Source organism: Nansenia antarctica, assembly GCF_963989245.1.
Source record: "Nansenia antarctica genome assembly, chromosome: 16".
Classification (NCBI taxonomy): Eukaryota; Metazoa; Chordata; class Actinopteri; order Argentiniformes; family Microstomatidae; genus Nansenia; species Nansenia antarctica.
The window spans coordinates 16,186,493-16,201,244 of NC_137686.1; the positions used below are offsets into that span (position 1 = coordinate 16,186,493).

The 14,752-nt window shown below is 42.7% G+C and overlaps 1 protein-coding gene across 1 annotated transcript; it reads right to left on the minus strand.

Moving 5' to 3' along the window:
* Positions 1-967: 967 nt before the first annotated feature.
* shhb (sonic hedgehog signaling molecule b) lies at positions 968-4,789 on the minus strand (the record flags this gene model as incomplete). Its single annotated transcript, XM_080546430.1, has 3 exons — positions 968-1,662; positions 2,175-2,436; positions 4,490-4,789. The coding sequence occupies 3 exons, from the start codon at positions 4,787-4,789 to the stop codon at positions 968-970; spliced, it is 1,257 nt and encodes a 418-aa protein (XP_080402556.1).
* Between the last annotated feature and the right edge of the window lie 9,963 nt (positions 4,790-14,752).

Genomic DNA, 14,752 nt, shown 5'->3' on the forward strand with positions numbered 1-14,752 from the left:
TTATGGTCTCGTTAAAACGGTGGAACTTTGAACAGATGACTTGATAGGTGATGTATGTCCACAAGAGGCCCCACTCGCTCCATATTTTGACTGAAGTGGAGGATTAAGGCTAGTGTTTCAGTGGGAGAGGTGCCTTTGCTCCAGGATTGTGAAAACAAAACCTTCACATCCGAAGGAAACTGTGAATAGAAATAGTTACAAGAATAACACACATAGACAGATACTTTTTCTAACATCAACAATAATGAAATAATCGACGACGCAAGTTACATTATTTGACTTAGATTTTGGATATATCATGACATGATTCCTTTTTTTAATTGTAAGTCAAAATGTGTAATCTGTGTCGTCGATTTCAAATAACGAAAGAGTTATTATCTGGCTAATGGGAAGGCAACATTTTTCAGTGTATAAAAATATAATTTATTGACGCCATAACTATGTTCATCCAAGAAAATATAACAATCAGTTCACATTTTGCACAACATTGAACAGTCATAACTGTTGTTTTTCTTTCGTTTAGAAATACATTCTTAACCAACTGTTCACACTATATAGACGAATAAATTCGACTGGATCATGAGAGATGGGATACAGTACAGAAGAGAATAAATAAGAATATAAATGTAAGCTCCAACGGCCAGAAGTATATCTACAAGACGTGATCTTAGAATGATAAGGTTCTATCTCCGTTTAGGGCAGTTCAGAGATATTGAGCGTCAAAGTGTTTACATTCCATTATGTTTTGTGAGATGGAACCTTTGTATTTTATGAATTACTAACTCAAAAATGTCAACATTTTAATAAATAACACCACACAGGCATTAATAAACACCTAATGGATCGGATTATGTAAAAAACTCAATTTTGACCAAAAATGGAGATAGAACCTTATAATTATAACGTCACGAAGAGCATTCGTGTCTTTGAAACGGAACAACAAACAACTCAAAGCGACTGTCGCCTCTCAACTCTGGGACATCCCAAGCGGGTGAAAGGAGCTGCCGTCCAGGAGCCACGTTCCTATGTGGTAGAGACCCCCAGAGTACCAGTGGACCCCGTCTCTCTGAGGGGCTGAGTCATCGCGTAGCCCCTTTAGGAGGCCCGTCAGTGACACCAGTGCGTGGCCCCACCGGACCGGCGCCAGAGCCCAGTGCGCCAACGTGTGGTCCTCGATGACCGCGTAACAGGAGACCAACACGTGGTCAACGATGATGGTTCCCTGTACGGTGACCGGGGCATACGATCCTTCGTATTCCTCCACGTAAATCCGCACCACGGTGACGGCCTTCAGGTGGTCTGATCCATGAGCCTCATCCATGACCAGTACCTGTTGTCCAGGTGTGACCCTGCTGGCGAACACGGCTGTGGTCATCATGCTGTCCGTGCTGCCGTTGTTGACCACGAACACGAGGTGCGCAGGCGTGAGTCTGAGTGTCCTGTGGGGGTTCTCCGTTTCAAACACATAGAACTCTCTCACTGTGACTGGATCCCGGTCTATGAACATTAGGAAATCGCTGGGAACAATATTCCCGTGTGTGTCCGCAGCCAACACTGTGTCGCCCAGCTCCAGGTCTTTCACCGGCTTACTTCCACCACCTTCGAGCGTCACCGAGGCGGTCCCGGGGAAGCAGCCTCCCGATTTAGCGGCGACCGAATTTTCTGCGGGAGAGAAAACATCCCACAAAGAGTTATACAGCCTCCCTCGAAATATGGAACACATTACTTCTGGCATGCAACATTCGTTTGTAAAGTCAATTTAATTAATATGATGTGTAGGCCTTATAGCCTGTGGGCCTAACAGAAGACGTTCTTTGTGGTTTCTAATCATTTTGCTGATTGAGTGATGACTACATCATGTTAGGCTACAAGTATCATTTGTGCTAAACAAATACATTATTTATGAATAATAAAAAAGGAAAATAAATGCTTATGTGAACAAATTGATGTTTGCTTCGGCCTTGTTTTTGCAGATGTTGTGAGGTAACTATATCGACATTTTAGATTATATATTTTTTAGATTTTCGATTAAAATAAATAATTAATTAATATATTATTATTATTATTATTATTATTATTATTATTATTAGGGCTGTTATTATCAGCCTATAATGCTGTTAATACTATTAGTGGTAATACTGTTTTGCTCAAAGGAGAGACCATAAACAACATACCTGCTTTCACAGAACAGTGAATGTGGGCTTTGGATTCATAATGGACCCAGTCGAAGCCCGCCTCCACGGCCAGTCTGGACAGCATCCCGTACTTGCTCTTGTCTCTGTCCGAGGTGGTGATGTCCACGGCCCGGCCCTCGTAGTGGAGAGACTCCTCAGAGTGGTGGCCGTCCTCATCCCAGCCCTCCGTCACACGGAGCTTCACTCCCGGCCACTGGTTCACGACTGAAATAGCCAAAGAGTTCAGTTTGTCCTTACATCTCTGAAAAGGAGAGATAATAATATCTATTATTGAGATATTAACCCAAGACACTCTGCAGATATTATGTTCAGCTTTAAGATTCCTTAACGAATATTTCAAGAAGAAACCAAAAAAACATATAGTAATAGTGAAAAGTTCATTAGAGTTTGGCAAAAACTAAACGCAGAGCGCGCACACACACACACACACACACACACACACACACACACACACACACACACACACACACACACACACACACACACACACACACACACACACACAGAGAGAAACACACGTATCCTCTGTTGCGTTTCGTTTATGCATGCAACACAGTCTTTCCCCGAAATACAGAATGAAGGTTTATATTGATCCCGCATCAAGAGACATCTGGTGCGATCAAAAATACAATTAACATTACATGTTCGATTTGAGAGCATGAAAAATAGCATTTACAAATCATTTTCATTAATGATCATGCTGCATGTCGAGCGAATAGCCGTGAGGCTAAATTCATTCATTGGGTCACGTGACGACGGAAATAAGGTCTATAATTCCAGGCATCATGATCACGATTCCCTTAAGGCCGAGGCTATAGACAATTAATGAATGCACAGATATCTGATCACTCTTTCCATATCTGTAATAACATTTTTGGCTACATTTTCTATTCACAGGTTACTTGCTTGAACGAGCACTAATGACTGAACCAGAGAACTGAAAACCCATGCAGCCGTTTCGATCGATACAGAAGTGAGTGGAGCTGAAAATTACAAGTCGGCCTGTGTGTCAATGGGGAGGCCCAGAGTTCAGAGATAAATGTCTGATTTGTACCTCATCCCATCAAGAAAAAGTTATTTGAAGGGGATTGTGCTTGAATTGCAATATAATAATAATCACAGCACAGGCAATTGAATGAAGAAGTTTCGCCAAAGGTGCGTGTCAGTGTGTCTGAGTGCGCATGTGAGAGAGAGAGAGAGAGAGAGAGAGAGAGAGAGAGAGAGAGAGAGAGAGAGAGAGAGAGAGAGAGAGAGAGAGACACAGAGAGAGAGAGAGAGAGAGAGAAAGACAGAGAGAGAGAGAGACAGAGAGAGAGAGAGAAAGACCGAGAGAGAGAGAGAGAGAGAGAGATAGACACACACAGAGAGAGAGAGAGAAAGACAGAGAGAGAGAGAGAGAGAGAGAGAGAGAGAGCGTGTGTGTGTTTTGGAGAGACAGAGAGAGAGAGAGAGACAGAGAGAGAGACAGAGAAAGACAGAGAGAGAGAGAGAGAGAGAGAGAGAGAGAGAGAGAGAGAGAGAGAGAGAGAGAGGGCGGGTAGTGTTTATAATAACATTAACTGTCTACAAGAAACCAACCCTGTTATTGAGTTGTAGCCGTCTTGCACAGAGAGCATCCATAACGACGTGTCTTAATTATGTAACGGTCCACTGAGCCCAACTGGAGAGATACCGGCCACATCTTAATAACGGTTCACAGATCAAACGGAGCCCTACCGTACACACGCTCCACAGACTGCTGGCTTGATAATGATGTACATCAAGCTATTAGGCCTATACGTTATTTAACTTATTTTCACCGACAAGTCGTGACGTTAGAATTATAAGGTTCTATCTCCATTTTTGTCAAAATGTAGTTTTTTACATAATCTGATCCATTAGGCGTTTATTAATGCCTGTGTGGTGTTATTTTTAAAATGTTGACATTTTTGAGTTAGTAATTCATAAAATACCAAGGTTCCATCTCACAGAACATAATGGAATGTAAAAACGTTGACGCTCAATATCTCTGAACTGCCCTAAACGGAGATTCTAGAACCTTATCATTCTAAGCTCACGAAGTAGCTAAACGTGTAACTCACTTTTCTACTTTGTGAACAGAAAACACGTTTAAAAAAAACATGTTAGTTTAATGTACAGGCTCCCGGTCACGATATTGAAAAAAATGTCGCTTCTTCTAATTGAGCTGTCATTCATTCATCGCACGCTCGTGCCAAATGACCCCCAGCCGCAGAATTAACGCTCTAATGATCGATCCGTTATACGCACGTCCCGTCCCGTCCCATGCACTGTACCTGTGTCATCAGTCTGTCCGCGTTAGTGTTCTCCTCGTCTTTGAAAATAACGTCAGGGTTGTAGTTGGGAGTCAGGTCCTTAAATCTCTCCGAGTTCCTGGCGATCTTCCCCTCGTATTTGCCACTGGCCCCCAGCGTCTTCTCCGCCACGTTGGGGATGAACTGCTTGTACGCTAACGGCGTCAGCTTTTTCGGATGTCTCCGTTTTCCATATCCCCTACCGGGACCGCACGCGCACCCGGCGGAGGCGAGAGACAGGCAGATGACGCCGACGAGCGCAATTCTTATCAATATCAGCATCACGTCCGACGGATTAATTTTCTTGAGGTCCCCCGTGTAGCAGCAGTGTGATGTCCTCGGTTATCCCCCAGCCTCTCTCTCTCTCTCTCTCTCTCTCTCTCTCTCTCTCTCTCTCTCTCTCTCTCTCTCTCTCTCTCTCTCTCTCTCTCTCTCTCTCTCTCTCTCTCTCTCTCTCTCTCTCTCTCTCTTCCTCTCTTCCCCCCCTGTCTCTATGTGTCTCTCTGCCCTGTTTTAGTGCCCTCGTTTCTCTCCCTCCTCTAGAAGGGAGACTCTAATCTAACGACCGCTACTGAAGCAGGTGCCGCACTGACATCTCTGTACGAGTGTACGACTGATGCTTGAGAAGGGAGCCTGTCTGACGGTAGTGGTGGGGAGGCTTGAGTGAGTGAGTCTGCTCTACCCTGCCCTATACTGTAGGCTAGTGACTGCCTCTGTCTCTGCCTATGGGCAGTTTGTTTTCTCCAATGATATAGCATGTTTGAACATTACAATATAGGCCAATTAACTGACATTTCTGAGCTGACACCCTCCTCCAGTCCTGCCATGCCCTTTGGCCACACTTTATACGTTTTTTCCTCACCAGTTTGCGTTCAACTGTCCAGTGCCTTATCATCTCTACGAGATAAGGAAGTCATGGTGAGGCTTTGGGCTTTCGTCAAGCCTGTATAGTAGCCAGTATAGTCTGTATACAGTCCTACCATGGGCTATTATTCAATTTAATTGCTAAACTGTATAGATTATATATCGTCTTTCAGCACAGCAACCTCTGTTGCAATGGTATATTGATTTAGTCAGGTCTCTTAACTGTACAGTAATAGGCACCAATACATTCACATTATTGTTACTGTAATGTTACTACCATCAAGTCAGCACCAAGACAACGCTAGTTTGCACAACATCGTATAGTGGCTTTGGAAGGAGACGGTTACGCTGATGACTACTATGTTGAGTATTTACAACATCTCACAGTGTCCCAGATATTTTCGATGTCACTGTCCACATATGGCAAGCATACGGTGGGGATCAATCTATCTGTCTCTATCTATCTATCTATCTATCTATCTATCTATCTATCTATCTATCTATCTATCTATCTATCTATCTATCTATCTGTCTCTATCTATCTATCTATCTATCTATCTATCTATCTATCTGTCTGTTTGTCTGTCTGTCTGTCTGTCTGTCTGTCTCTGTCTGTCTGTCTGTCTGTCTGTCTGTCTGTCTGTCTGTCTGTATGTCTGTCTGTCTGTCTGTCAGTCTGTCTGTCTGTCTGTCTGTCTGTCTGTCTCTGTCTGTCTGTCTGTCTGTCTGTCTGTCTCTGTCTGTCTGTTTGTCCGTCTGTCTGTCTGCCTGTCTGTCTGTATGTATGTATGTATGTATGTATGTATGTATGTATGTATGTATGTATGTATGTATGTATGTATGTATGTATGTATGTATGTATGTATGTATGTATGTATGTAAGTCAGTCAGTCTGTCTGTCTGTCTGTCTGTCTGTCTGTCTGTCAGTCTATCAGTCAGTCAGTCAGCCTGTCTGTCTGTCTGTCTTGTCTTGATGACATTTCAGCAAAATAAAGATTTTTTGCTACAACTTTAAGGGTTCAGAAAGCCTAAGCTCATTCCGTATTTGGAGTGGGTTTGTTGGATGGTAGAATTTTGCCAAGTCTCCTGGCTGACGTTTGCTTGATCCTGGCTCGCATTGGTCACTGAAAAATGGCATGTAAGTGAGCAAAACCTCACCCACATGACACATAGCAGAGACAGGCCTTAGACAAAATTGCATTCATGATCCAAAAATGTGTTTCTGTGTGACTGTACAAAATAATAATGACAAGTGTCGGGGAGGTTAACCAATGTTGCTTGATATCATAGTTGTTTCATTGTGTGGCACTGTAGAGTACCGGTAAGTACTATCCAACCACTGAGTACTATTGGCTTACAGCAACACTTTACATAACATATTCAACTATTTCTCTATGAAAAGGTGCTTTTGTCTTTATATTAAAATGTACGTTCCTAGACAAAAAGGGCTACCTGGAACCATAAAGGCTCCTTCGACTGTCCCAGTGGGAGAACCATTGAATCCTTTTGGGTTCCATGTAGGCCTACTGTAGAACCATTTATGAAGAAGCCTCTCCATTCATGAAGAACCCTTAAGTGTTCTAAAAAGGGTTCTCACACCAGGACAGCCAAAGAACCCTTATGGAACCCTGTTTTCTAAGTATAAGGACGTCATTTAAACCAATCAATAACCAGGCCTCTCCTCAGGAATGAATTGTTAAAATGTTAGGATTAGAATTAACATGGGGATTCTAATCCTGAGCCTCAAACTATGTTAAGAGTCTTAGGAGGGACTCAAGATACTCAACCAGTTACATTTTCAAATAGACACTCTACTGAGTGTATGGCTACATAACACAGGGGACAAAGGTTAGAGGAGAAATTTAAGAGGAAATAACTTAGCTAAACATAGAACTGTCATGTTTAAAAGGTCTGCAACATTTGTCTATTTCGCAACACAATGTTAACATGTTTGTTAGGTAGGGCTGAATGCACTTGTCTATGTACACAAATCAAATTGTCTCCTGTTGACAATCAATTAATTAATTACTGTACGTTAAATTCTCAGAGTCAGTATTTTATCCATACCTAGGAACGGTATATTCCAAACAAGAGAATGACTGGTAACAATGTCTCCCCCCTAAACTGTGACATCATGCACAAACTGTTTAGCTTTGTCACTTAAAATGAGTTAAGCCACATTGTATTGACATCCCCACCATTTCCAGACACTTAGAAAAGAACTGGTGACCTCACCCCCAAATGCTCAGAATGCTACCCTCGATTGGACTGATTAATAAATAAAATAAAATTGGGAGACCAATTTGCGAGATTGAATAATTCTTGCGTGTGATTTAAAGAGTCTACTTGCTTCAGAGCCAGTCTGCTGCAGGTCTTACCTCAGCTCCTGTGGTCCCATAGGACAGAACACTCTGTCAAGCCACCATATGGGGTATGCTAATGCTATCGTTAGCTTGCCCAAACCCAAGAGGGTCACCAAGTCCTACTCGGAACCAAAATGCCTTCTTCAAAGGGTTCTTCCACGGTGACAGTCGAAATAACCTTTTGGGTTCTACTGTAGGTTTTTGCACAACACTGTTATCTAAAGCCTGTATTACAATTTCGACTTAACCTGGGCCTAGTTTGCAATACGGCAGCAGCTTTGGGGGAGGACATTTCGTCACCACTTTCCAGGCTTTCGTACTGGTTTACATACTGTACATGTATGATCTCTCATCTGATATTGGCAGACAGGCCTAATGCATGAGTGCATTTATAGTGCCTTGAGTTGATACAATTGCATTATAATGCACTATAGGTGCAACATAAAGCACTATATGCTGTACTCTCTATGCACTCATAATGCATTACATGTTGGTGCTTCAGAGAAAGTGCTACCAACCAGTGGAGGCTGGGGGAGGTAGAAATTGGAGTACAGGCTCATTGTAATGCATGGAATGGAATGAGCAAAGGTATCAAACACACATATAGCAAACACAACAACAATAAAAGTTAAAAATTAAAGATTAAAAACAAGTTTAAAAAGATGGGTTTTGAGGGATCGTTTAGAGGAGGACAGCGTGCTGGATTCTTTGACGTGGTTTGGGAGGGTGTCCCAAAGGGTGGGGGCTACAGCAGAGAAAGCCCGGTCCCCCCAGGTCTGGTGTTTAGTCCTGGTAATGGGGGAAAGGACGTTGGCATCAGCTGACCAGAGACCGCGGGTAGGGGTAACAAACATCAGCGATCAACTGATTGGTGTTTTGAAACCACTTCACCCTTTTGTTTAAACATGCGATCCTGGTTAAGGGTAGAATTCCACACTGTCCGTAACCCTTCTTAACAGGTCAACAATGTTAAGCTGTTTCCATGTTGTTTTTGCCCTCTTTCACTTAGAATAATCCTGAGTTCAAATTGAACTGCAAGTGCTTGAATGCGCCACAGATAACCCGATGAAATTCCTCTGCGTTTGGTAAGTTAGTCACCAATGGATGGATGTGGATCACAAATTAGGTTACAGCGGCTAAAGGCTGCTATTTCATTATAAGATATCATATTTATTCAGGCCCCAATAGTCTCTGGTTGCTCACCACACAAATAAACAGTGGTTTTACCATCACTAGGTTTTCTGATTCTGATTCTGATTTGATCATTTCATTAAATAGTTTTGTTTGTTTAATAATATTGAAGTATTGTATTTTTGTTATCCGTTTATCGTTTATCTAACCAGGTATGAGCAAATCTCTTTTAGGAGCCCTTGGCAGCTAGGCCAACAAGAGAATGTTCAGCACCATTCTAAGAATGTTCAGAAGCATTCTGTAAGCCAACTGCAGCTAGACAGAGGCGAGACCTATCCTTCCTATCAGGTACTATTTTCATCAATCACAACTTGGGCCTGTGGTTAGATCAAACGGTCTATTGCTATAGCAACCACTCTCTGCGGCTGGGAGAAAGTGACAGGCAATTCCACAAGGTGAAGGAGAGAGACTATAGTGAGGTGGGCAGGACGGACCCAATCAATAAGGCCACAGATAATGAAGATTAACTGTGACTTCAGCTCTCTCTCTCTGAAACATGTCTTCTGCCACCAGGAGTAGAGAGAGAGAGGACAGGGAGGCAGAGAGAAGATCTAGGTTTAATATCTAATATGCATTCCCTGTGTGTTTCGCGGTCCAGAAAACGGTTTTAGGCAGTTGATACTATACAGTAATGCTTATCGGTACATTGAAAGAACTGTGAAAACAGTGAATTTGAGTTTGAGTTGATTCACCTCACCAAAGAGGAGGTTAGGGGAAAGGCGTTGTGGTGGAAATATTGAACGTTGTACTACTAGTTTTTCAAATGCAAATGAGTGGAAAATAGACTTAGCCAAGGTCATAGAGTTGCAATGTGTTAAATGACTCTTGTGTCTGTACCGTAGCTGAGTATGCGAGATACCATTGAATACTGTAGCAATCACTCACATTTGCCGCTACTTTGAGGTAGGCCTATTTCCGTCACAGCCCCAAAAAACTGCGACTCGGATACAAAATAATCTAAAACGCACCACCAAGCTCTACAAAGAACCCTTATGATCAGCAAACCTATTAAGATTTTCCGCACGCTTACACACACACACACACACACACGCGCACACACACACACACACACACACACTCACGCACATGCACGCATGCACGCACGCACACACACACACACACACACACACACACACACACACACACACACACACACACACACACAACGGAACGAACAACCACAGGATTTCTGCTCAGCCATGATATTCTAAGTATTCCACACCTCTGTCTTCTGTTGAGTCTTGCCTGATGTTTTACAGTTGGAGCCAACACAGTGTGAAGAAATGTAACACTTCCACCAAAGTAAAACACTTTAAACAGAGAAAAACCCTTCAGCAAATCTTTTCCCCACTCTGACTGACACCTGTGGTCACCTTCCATGACGTGATGGTAAATGTATTGTATGAGAGAGGTATTGTGCTCCTGGTCCATCCTACAGATCTGGGTCAAACTGATATGTCGGATACTTTCACATGCTGAAGTACTGGGGCTGATTTAGCTTGGTACTGGTACAACAGAACCAACAGTCTGAACAGAATGAAAAGGGTTCCAAAACTTCTTCCCTCTTTGGAACCCTCTTTTTGGGAACCCTCTGTAGAAAGGGTTCTACAGTACATGGAACCCAAAGGGTTCTACATGGGACCCATAGGGTACATTTTAGGTTCTAGGTATGACTTGTTTTTCTAAGATTGAATAACAGCACAGTAATAGTCTATACTCCAGTTTATACTCCGAGCAAAATCAAGCACACCTCAAACAGACTATTTGACATTATGCATTTGACCCAGGTCGGCTAGCTTCATATTGCGGTTCAGGCACACTAGGCTATTATGACCACGGTCTTGTCTTCCCGGAAGAATCGGAAATAAAAGGAAAATGAAAATTTGTTTGAATAAATCCTCCACACACAGAGGTCATTCATGTTGGATGTTTTCTTTCCCTTTGTTGATGATATCCAGCTAAATTGGTGACATTACTTTGTGCCAAAAGTGTGAAAAGGTCAGCTAAGATTTCGGAATGTGCTTGATAAACCTTTATCAACGCTTAGAAGGCAATGAAGGCAGTCAATCAAGTCAACCGCCAGCATGTTGTTGTGTGCAAAGACAACACACTTGGATTCAGATAAGTAGTTTAATGACTTGTTTGTGGTTGATATGATAATCACATAGGTTGACGTCTGTATAGTCTAGACGCTAGCTTTAAGGAAACATCCTTGTTAATTTCGGTAATTGGATATCACTGTGAGATGTGGTTGGATTGTTCCACACACTGTGGCTTATCTGTTGGTTTAATAGCACTGCATGAGGGGCTATGCACGGTAGCTGGTGACTGCCTTCCCCTACAAGTCAGCTAAGGTCTTACCAGGGAAGTGAAGGCAGCAGATTTGAGAAACCTCCCTGGGAAATGAGCATTGAGGTTACCTCACAAGTTCATGGTTCATGTTTTTAATTGTGCATAGTTCTTTTGCCAGAGAGACATACTGCACAGTACAGGCTAGGAGGATTATCCTCTGAAGAAGACTTCTGGTTTTAAACATCAAGGCTATTTTGAAACTGTTTCTTCCAAAAGGTAGAATTCGGTGAACCACTGAAGCACAAGTTAAGAAATGTCACAATGGTAGATTGTTGTGTAAATACTTAGGCAAGATCACACTGTTGAGAAAAGCTACTTAAAATATGATTAAGGCTAGGGAACACATTCAAAGGGCATAACAGTGTTAGAGCACGCAGACAATGGCTCAGCCAAAACAACGCTTTAAAGGTAGACTCTGGGATATGACGCTGTGCCGGGAGTCACAGCAGCTTTTACCAACGAGTAATGTAAACAATGGTACAGACACTCATTAGTGGTTGGCACACATGCATGCACACTGTCACGATATACACATGGGAGTTGATGGTCTCCTCTCGTTTCTTGATCATCTCGGTTTTGAAATGATCTCTGGGAACGTCAGTCCTCTCTTTTCCCATTGACGTCATATCCCAGGGTCTACCGCTAATGCCTTTGTGATGATCAGTTTCAAACCTGGGTCTCCAGGACTGTGTTAGCCTACAGAGGTAAAGCCGACAGGCAAGTCATCAGGCCTTAGCCTACTCATCACGCAATACACCGTTCAATGATGCAATTGAAATGATCTATACTCACAATCCAGTTTTCATGTATGTATTACGTTAATGTTGACAACAGGATCAACTTTGAATGTCACTATTACAAGGCAAAAAATCATCCAAAGTTAACGTCCTATTAAACAAACATTCAAATGAAATGGTAGCCTATATGGCTTATGGCCTTTTTTCACGAGGGGGGGATTTGGGGTCATTTAACTGACCTGTTAGAGGGAACAACATGGGGTGAATGCACTGAACGACTGGCAAAAGAGGATTTGATGGGAAATGTGTACAGGAATTAGCAGTAAATCGGGCCACTAATGAGATTAATTTCTATTTCATAATCTTTTTTCCCAGCCACCATTCAGTGGATCAGCAGCAGGGGAACAAATGCCATGAACCTCCTAACCCCTCACCCCATCAACATCCAACCATCAGGATAACCCATCAAGTTGAATCACATGTGTTTATGTTTGTAACTGGTGGGGTTTGAACCTGGGTCTCCCACTCACCCAAGCCCAAGCATCTCCCATTAGACCAAGAAGACGAAGCGTGAACCTCCCAACCTCTCACCTCTCAATCTGACAACAAGGCCGTCAACATCAACATCCCAAGCACCAAGCGTCATCTGACACTACTTTATTTTTATTTTTTTATTTTTTAATTTTTTCAGATTTTATCCCCTTTTCACCCAATTTGGTATACCCAATTGGATACCCAATTTGGTATCCAATTGAACCCAACCTAGCATCCAATTATCCCCTGCCTATTGCGTAGGATCCGCCGCACGACCCCGTGGCCGGCAGCCCCAGAGGAGGCCGCCAGGCAGACTAGCTGACTGGCTCCTCGAGCCCAGCACCGTTATTCCGGCACCCCGGGGGCGCTGTTGCGCGACGGATCCTTGTCCGGAAATATTCCTATACCGCCCTCGGGAGCGGCCGCTCAATATGCCGCTCCCTGTGTGTGCCCCAGCCATATCCGGGTCTGGCGAGCTGGGATTCGATCCCAGTCCCCGGTGGGCAGCTTGCACTAGTGGCTAGTGCTTAGACCGCTACACCACCACGGGGCTTGATACTACTTTTTTATACTATATATACAGTATATGTTTATATTTTGTTATTTAGTTTTGTATATGTTTGTTTGTTTGTTTGTTTTTCTCGTAAACTATCATGGCTGTTACGATAGACGGAGCATCATAATTCTGAAAGGTGTTTTTTGTTTTTTTACCGACTGGTGTAACTTCAGGGAATCATTTCCTGTCCATTAGTGACCAAGACTCTATCAAACGCAGCAAGGCAGCTGACTCAACTTGACTGTTGCTTTATAATCAAATAAGCCCACCTGATTGGCCGGGCCAAAGTCTCTCCGTTGGAATACTCTCTGCACTAATGACCCATCTGCCGAGAGCACAGAATCTCCAGTGTGTTCCGATCATTCTCATTCTATTTCCATGGTTCCAATGGTTCCGCACTAGGCCTAGCATACCACCTAGTAAGGCATGGCCGCTTTATTCTGTGCGTAATGTGAGCTTGAGTGGACATTTGAACACAAAATGCATTGATGCATTTGTGGGATATCTGAGGTCAAATTGTGAAAAGCACCTTGAATCCTTGGTGAAATTGTGAATCACCCCTCATCACATACCAAATATTAAAATGTGCACATAATGAAATTGGCTTTGTATTTCAAACATTCTCTCCCTTTTATGGCAATGATAAGATATAGAATTTCCATTTAATCAGATATATCGCTGTAATATAGACGTCGTATTTCCTTTTTATGCGTTGCAATCGCTACTGTTACGCACCTCAAGGACACCACTGACAACTGACTAGACCTATCACTCATCTGAATGGCCTCGTAATGTTTCTGATAGACCCCCATCAAACTCACCCATAGGGCCTGTGTCTCTGGGCAATTAGCCGGTCAGAGACAAGGGGGACAGGGGGTCGGGGGGGGTGTCAGGGATTGGGGGGGGGCGGGGGGCTGGTGGTGGTGGGGGGGGGGGGGGCAGACAAGGAACTACTCAGACGCCATCTTGCTTAAGGTAACCTGAATGTGCCCATGTAGTAAAACACACTATCAATAGTGTGACTGTAAACCTGACATCTTAGGTTTAGACTGATCTAGACGGTCCTGAGATGAAGTAGTCATAGTCAAGTCCTAATGCTGAATATTATGAGTTAATATTATTAATGCTGAGTATTATCAACTGGATCCTCTGCATTCACATCAACATTATAAAAAGCTATTTGTGATACAATAAGCAACCCTGTATCATTGCATATTATTGATTATTTCCATGACATGTTAACCTCCTAAGAAAGGGTGTTAATGGGTTTTGAAACAACCATTAATAGCTTATAAAATATGTATGGCTGTAACATGTTAGCATTTGAAGTGTTAAAAATAATCAATAATGTTCTCATAAGCGTGGCCAAATACAGTATCTATTGGCTGCCGTAAAAGCAAGAAATATGATTGAATGTCTTGGTTACTACTATGTTCCGGAGAGCTATTGATTGTTCATTGTCTCGGAGAAAGAACATTGGCCATTACTTTGGGGGAAATGATCAAAGAGAACGAGAAAGAACAGGAAAGAAAAAGACAATTCATGAAAAATGTCTTTGTGAGGTATTATTAAGTAAAAGCTTGGTAAAACTTGGACTGGTCACAGAGGCCACATACGGTAAATCCAATTAAACAAATGCAACATCTGT